General features: G+C 41.2%; 1 protein-coding gene across 4 annotated transcripts in view; it reads left to right on the top strand.

Annotated features, from left to right (window-relative positions):
- The first annotated feature begins 1677 nt into the window (after positions 1–1677).
- LOC129822851 (partitioning defective 3 homolog) overlaps positions 1678–7670 on the top strand; it is a 568315-nt gene continuing 562322 nt past the window's right edge. The window contains exon 1 of one of the 4 annotated variants that reach the window (XM_055881305.1): positions 1678–2445. In XM_055881305.1, coding sequence (XP_055737280.1) covers positions 2326–2445 — 120 coding nt within the window. In that variant the 5' untranslated portion in view covers positions 1678–2325. The remainder of the gene's footprint in view (positions 2446–7670) is intronic. The other 3 variants (XM_055881306.1, XM_055881307.1, XM_055881308.1) reach the window with 3 other exon arrangements.

Genomic DNA, 7670 nt, shown 5'->3' with positions numbered 1-7670 from the left:
GTGCTTACAAAAATGTGCATAACATGAGAAACTGTTCAAGTTGAGACCATTAAACACATTTTTAGGTAAGCATAGACAGCTTTAGAGATGTATTTATTTTTTACCCTAAAATAGATTGTCTATGGTGTAAAGGTCACTGGTGTATTATTATAATGAAGTGAGGGAAAACTTGGAAGCGCTGACCCGAGCAAAAATTAAATCATCTAAACTTCAACAGTCTTGCCTGTTGTGATATTTTTCTTGCACATTATGAGACTGTTTAAGGACCTGATAATTTTTCCAAAAATGTATTAATGAAAATAGAATAGAGTAGAACATAACAGAATAATGTAGAAAAGAACAGAATAGGCTAAAATATAATAAAATATACTGAACAAAAATATAAACACAACATGCAACTGTAACAGTATAACTTTAAACCGCCCCCTCGCCCCGACACGGGCGCGAACCAGGGACCCTCTGCACACATCGACAACAGTCACCCACGAAGCAGCGTTACCCATCGCTCCACAAAAGCCACGGCCCTTGCAAAGCAAGGGGCAACACTACTTAAGTCTCAGAGCAAGTGACGTAACTGATTGAAATGCTACTAGCGCGTACCCGCTAACTAGCTAGCCATTTCACATCCGTTGCACTCACCCCCCTTTCAACCTCCTCCTTTTCCGCAGCAACCAGTGATCCGGGTCACGGCACCAATGTAACAGTATAACTTTAAACCGTCCCCTCGCCCCGACCCGGGCGCGAACCAGGGACCCTCTGCACACATCGACAACGGTCGCCCACGAAGCAGCGTTACCCATCGCTCCACAAAAGCCACGGCCCTTGCAAAGCAAGGGGCAACACTACTTAAGTCTCAGAGCAAGTGACGTAACTGATTGAAATGCTACTAGCGCGTACCCGCTAACTAGCTAGCCATTTCACATCCGTTACACAACAATTTCAATGATTTTAGTGTGTTACAGTTCATATAAGGAAATCAGTCAATTGAAATTTGGGCTCCGGAGTGGTGCATCTCAGTGCTAGAGGCATCACTACAGACTCTAGTTCGATTCCAGGCTGTATTACAACCGGCCGTGATTGGGAGTCCCATATGGTGGCACACAATTGGTCCAGCATCGCCCGGGTTAGGGTTTGGTCGGGGTAGTCATTGTAAATGAGAATTTGTTCTTAACTGACTTGCCTAGTTAAATAAATGTTAAAGTAAAAATAAATCAATTAAGACCTAATCTATGGATTTCACATGGATGGGCTTGGGGGGTATAGGCCCACCCACTTGGGAGCCAGGCCCAGCCAATCAGAATGAGCTATTCCCCACAAAAGGGCTTTATTACAGACATAAATACCCCTCAGTTTTATCAGCTGGCTGGTCTCAAACGATCCCACAAGCGAAGTAGCTGGATGTGGAGGTCCTGGGCTGGCGTGGTTACATGTGGTTTGCGGTTGTGAGGCCGGTTGGTAGTACTGCCAAATTCTCCAAAATGACATTGTAGGTGGCTTTTGGTAGAGAAATTAACATTCAATTCTCTGGCAACAGCTTTGGTAGACATTCCTGCAGTCAGCATGCCAATTGCACACTCCCTCAAAACTTCAGACATCTGTGGCATTGTGTTGTGTGACAAAACTACATATTATAATGGCACTTTATTGCCCCCCAGCACAAGGTGTACCTGTGTAATGATCATGCTGTTTAATCACCTTGAAATGCCACACCTCTCAGGTGGATGGATTATCTTGGCAAAGGAGAACTGCTCACTAACATGGATGTAAACAAATTTGTGCCCAACATTTTTGAGAAATAAGCTTTTTGTGAGTATGGAACATTTTTGGGACCTTTTACTTCAGCTCTTGAAGCATGTGACCAACACTTTACATGTTGCGTTTAGATTTTTGTTCAGAATACATGACGTGTCCATAATAAAATGCCCAGCGATGACACACGGCTCCAACTACTACTAACTATCACATGGAATTCTGAAAGAGACTTGGGAAGTTTCGGTTCATGGTGAGTCACCACAGTACTCGTGGTCACCAGCGCGGGGAGAGAGACGCCAGTCACGCCACCCTCCCAGCACTGTGCTGTGTATGATTGCCGCGATGCAGGCAGGCTATTCGTCCAAGGAATAGGATCGTAGTAGGAACACTTTAGAGAACAGGTGGTCGGTAAAACGTTAACGTTTAGACGGTATGAAGAGACGATGAAGATTATTGCTGTCTGCTTGTTTGGAATACAATCTTTTTGACACCAAAGGAAATTCATAATTGGAACATCTACAAAGTAGTAAGGAATACACCTCAGCGGAAGTACATCGGGATTCGGGAACTAATATGAAAGTGACAGTGTGTTTTGGGAGGACCAGGGTGGTGGTTCCTTGTGGCAATGGAACTATTAAAGTCCACAGTCTTATCGAGCAAGCCGCCATGAGATATAAAAAGGCTATTGCGAAGGTAGGAAGTGTTTTATGAATTTTTGCAATGGGTGTTTTTGTTCTTCTGCGGTAACATTATAGTACGGCTGGTGCAGTTTACTCAATATGGCGATTTTCTTAGAGAAAGATGGGAAAGGGGAATACAGAAAATCATTATTGGTTGAATGATTGATTGATCGACATGATTGACGTGGAGTGGCGCTAACAACAGGACGATGCACAAAGTTGCCCTAGCCTATCCCATAGATAGCAAATCCTAAAATGTGAACATTGTATCAACTGTGCCAACAATGTTACAACAACATTAGGTGCAAAAGATAAATATGTTGTCAAACTTATATAAGCGAGTCCTCACGTCTAAACTGGCGGTAGCCTAAAAAGTGTAGGCTATAACAATGCTATTGCATTCGTCCACAGATGTTATGGCAACGACGCTAGAGCAGTGTTGTGGTACAATCACAAGAAGCTCGTGTTTGTGCGTGCTTTGGACTGATGAACGTATTGGACGGTGAATGTGATTGACAACTATCAATCAAGGTGTCATTTCGCGCCACAACGCAAAGTTCTCACCGGTCTAGAATCCCGAATTCAGGCTTCCTGGATTGCGCAGGCAGGGCCTGGAGCGGAGGTGGGAGGTGTTTGTACGGAACGATTATTCTGGATTCCTCTGGAACTGGTCTAATTAAACGCAATATTGCAATATTTATTCATAACCTACCCTACTATTGACGTGCTTATTTATCAAAGGCCTGTCAATTATAGTCTAGAATGTAATGTTATCGTATTCATGAATAGCCCTAGGCTACCAAATGTTAATCAACTACACTCTAGCTTACATTTACTCAAGAGTTTGCCACATTATTTACTAATGTTTAAAACATTAATCACTTACGTTTATGTTCATACATACATGGTCTAGACTAGTGTATACTTTTTGAACTTCATAGTCCATGGTGCACATATTGCCCAGACTGATCCATCTTCCCACATGCTATTTAGCAAGAACACTTCCATTAGTAATGTAATCAGAAAGGGATCCTTCACAAATTTCCAAATTTGTTTCCCTTATTTCCTTAATTTAAGTAGCCTATCACCAGTAAGCATATGTTAGTAATACTCTTAAAAGGCTTCTTGTTTTAAGTGTCAGTATGCCAGGCTTTTAGCCCAGGGCTGAATAGGGCCTGATTGTATTTCCTTTTGTGGCACTTTAATGGTCAGGTTTAGGCTCATTAAATTACTACTGAATTAATTCAAATTTGTTACTGTTGCTATGGCCGGTGCCAACATTGACTGGCCCCTGAACAATGTGTGACAACATTACTATTGGAGTCACATCACTGGGACCTTTTTATTTAACAGAGCTCTGTCTAAATACTTTGGTGAACCAAAGTTGGTATTGCAAAGATATTTCTTTACAGGGAGCTGTTTTTGCATGGAAAATTGTTCAACATTTTCCCTCTACCAGAGAGAGAGAGAGAGAGAGAGAGAGGACGTGACTGGAAAGGCTATGAGAAGGTATGAGAAGGGTGCGTTTTACGGTGAGGACAGGAATGAGGTTGGGGAGTGCTTAAGATTGAATTATGTTTTAAAATGTTTTAGTTTTGTTATTGAATTGCTTGTCAAAGAGAGTTGAGTTTATTTTATTTTTACAGGGACAGTGCATATTAATCAACGTTTCAGTAAAAGTGCCGGTTTTAGCCAGCTGGCTAATTTTCAACCGCAGTCCCTGGGCAGGTTATAAGAGAAAGGAAAACTGTTTCAAAATGGTCCCTCAGCCAAATTTCCTGGCTTCTAACTGAGAGGTTAACTCTAGATTGAACCAGTTTGTCCACACTATTCAATTTTATGAAGCCCATGTCTCTTAAATTCCAACTTTTTACACAAATATACATTTTGCATTTCAAGTGCTGTTGCTTCAGGCACCATACACTCTTGGTAGGGTACCTACCTCACATCTTGACACCTCATTATACACAGAAGGGCACTTTCTGTTCAGCACATGCTGTGCAGTGCGAAGTCAAACAATGACTTTGGTCATATAAATACGAACTTCTCCCTCCCTTCTCCACTGACTTGTAACACACGCTAACACATTCCCCTGGTCGGACATGGTTGCTCCTTTTCCATGGTTCAGCAGAATGAAGGCGACTGCTCCATTGATCCAGCAAGTGTAGGTTTTCCCTTTGGTGTTCCACTTTGCCCTCTACCCTCTATCAACGCTAGACTATTTTAAGGTAGCCTGGTCTGCCGCTAGCCTTGGGTACCATTGTTTTTAGATAACGTTCCACTCCTTGCCTCTCCTGTCATTTGCCAAAGATCTGTATACAATATTTGGGGAAATGACAGGAGGGGCAAGGATTGGACTGTTAGCTAAAAAGGCTGTTATCCAGATGAGTCTGCCAGGGCTTAACACAATGGAGCCTGAGCTTTGGCACTATGCCCATTGAAGCTCTGAAGAGACACACTTCACACAAATTGTGAAGGGACACAGGCACACACACACTCTACACACACACACACACACATCCATGTATTGTTATTTTCCTGTATTATTGATTTTGTATTGTAGATATCCCAAACTTTTGAACGGTAGTGTAACTTAGAAATGTCCTTGTGCTTTTCTTTCAATTAACATTTTTTTTTGTCCATTAAAATAACATCAAATTGATCAGAAATACAGTGTAGACATTTTTCATGTTGTAAATGACTATTGTAGCTGGAAATGTATTTTTTTTATTTTTTAAATGGAATATCTACATAGGTGTACAGAGGCCCATTATCAGCAACCATCACTCCTGTGTTCCAATGGCACGTTGTGTTAGCTAATCCAAGTTTATCATTTTAAAAGGCTAGTTGATCATTAGAAAACCCTTTTGCAATTATGTTAGCACAGCTGAAAACTGTTGTTCTGATTAAAGAAGCAATAAAACTGGCCTTCTTCAGACTAGTTGAGTATCTGGAGCATCAACATTTGTGGGTTCGATTACAGGCTCAAAATGGCCAGAAACAAAGAACTTTCTTCTGAATCTCGTTAGCCTTCATTTCTCAGAACAAGAATAGACTATTCCATGTGAGAAATTGCCAAGGAACTGAAGATCTCGTACAACTCTGTGTCTTACTCCTTTCACAGTACAGCACAAACTCTCTAACCAGAATAGAAAGGAGTGGGAGGACCCGGTGCACAATTGTGCAAGAGGACAAATACATTAGCGTCTAGTTTGAGAAACAGATGCCTCACAAGTCCTCCAAGTCCAGCATCCTGGAGTCACCTTTCACTGTTGACGTTGAGACTGGTGTTTTGCGGGTACTACTACCTCTTGCTCAGTTGTACACCGGGGCCTCCCACTCTTTCTATTCTGGTTAGAGACAGTTTGAGCTGTTCTGTCCAGGGAGTAGTACACAGCGTTGTACGAGATCTTCAGCATTCATTTCTCAGAACAAGAATAGACTGATGCTCCAGATACTCAACTAGTCTAAAGAAGGCCAGTTTTATTGCTTCTTCAATCAGAACAACAGTTTTCAGCTGTGCTAACATAATTGCAAAAGGGTTTTCTAATTAATGATCAATTAGCCTTATAAAATGATAAACTTGGATTAGCTAACACAACATGCCATTGGAACACAGGAGTGATGGTTGCTGATAATGGGCCTCTGTACGCCTATGTAGATATTCCATAAAAAAATCAGCCATTTCCAGCTACAATAGTCATTTACAACATGAACAATGTCTACACTGTATTTCTGATCAATTTGATGTTATTTTAATGGACAAAAAATTTGCTTTTCTTTCAAAAACAAGAACATGTCTAAGTGACCCCAAACTTTTGAAAGGTAGTATATGTTATGGTAGAGTGGTAATAATGTGTTTTATTGTATGTAAATGTGATTGGACCCCAGGAAGTGTAGCTGCTACCTTGGCAACAGCTAATGGGGATCCGGAAAACTGAAGAGGCCCCACAGGTTTTCTGAGTAAAATTCTTATAAAAAAAGTAAATAATAATTGGACATAAAACTGTAAAAACACCAGCAAACCAGCTCCAAGTGATTTTAATTTAGGGAATCTGTTCCAAAGTATTCCCATGCAGTATAGCTATATAACAGGTTTAAAATTATGTTTTAGTCAAATTTTATATCTGTTTGGGCTTCTTGCGGTCAATTTGCAGTCTACAAATTATTTGTAAGTATGTTCCGGCACCCCGGCCATCCGCTCAAGAAACAATCGGCCAGCGGCTGAACTATTTGATGATCCCTGCTCTACTACCTATCATTGGTTATGGGAAATTCAGGTTTATCTGTTTCTTATAGCTGTTTTTTTAAAAGTTATTAAAAACACAATTCTGAACCTGTCCTGCTTGTGCTGGTTATGTGATATGCCTTTTAACAGTGTGACGAGTGTGAAGGAAGCTGCTGCTCTGTGCATGTGTGGTGTATCGGGTTGGATACTGTGTGTTACAGACATTTCTGTGCAAAAAGATACATGTTTTATTCTATGCTGCCCATTCTGAATAACATTAAGAGTCAGACTGACTGATGGGTATCAGGCATGCAGATGCTCTCTCCTCCTGAGCCCCAGCCTGATTGCACCTATCAGTGGTGAACCCAATCAAACCGAGTCAGTCTCTTGCTGTGTGTTATCGTCACAGCAGGAGGAGAAGAGCCAGGCAGGCTGCTTTAGTAGGAACCAACCTCTTGGCTTCCCTATTCTCAGTGGTACAGTACCACTTGGCTGTGTGAATTACATACTCAAGGACTCTTAACCTCAGCCAATGAATGCAGTCATGAAGCATTGGCTTTTAATTGATGCTGTTCTTGGCTTTCAAGAAGCACTTGGCTTGAGTGTAGGAGTTGAGATATATCACTTTTTACTGTTGTGGTGGATGGAGTCTGCTCAGTGAGTAAGTCATGAATCTATTGATTCTCAGGAAATGCTTTTTTTGTTGGAAAATAGTTGATTGAATGTGTTGCAACAAATGTGAAAATGTGAGTTGTTTTTTTAATTTAAAAATTTGTTTTGAAAATGCTCTGGCAAGGAAACATCACATGTGGTGGGCCTATTTTATAAATGCAGTATGTCGTGAACTGTGGAGAATCACCAACCTGTTTGACTCGTTTGCAGTGTTGCCAGACAATTCATGCCCTTTTTCATGAAATGACATAATTACCCTTATGATATGATGTGGAGTCGGGACTTGTTAGGACAGGAGTAGCTGAAATGTTGACGTGAGAACATTTGTTTGGTGGACA

Source organism: Salvelinus fontinalis, chromosome 25 (genome assembly GCF_029448725.1).
Source record: "Salvelinus fontinalis isolate EN_2023a chromosome 25, ASM2944872v1, whole genome shotgun sequence".
Lineage (NCBI taxonomy): Eukaryota > Metazoa > Chordata > Actinopteri > Salmoniformes > Salmonidae > Salvelinus > Salvelinus fontinalis.
Note: the sequence above shows the minus strand (reverse complement) of the source record. Positions and strands in the feature narration are given on the sequence as shown.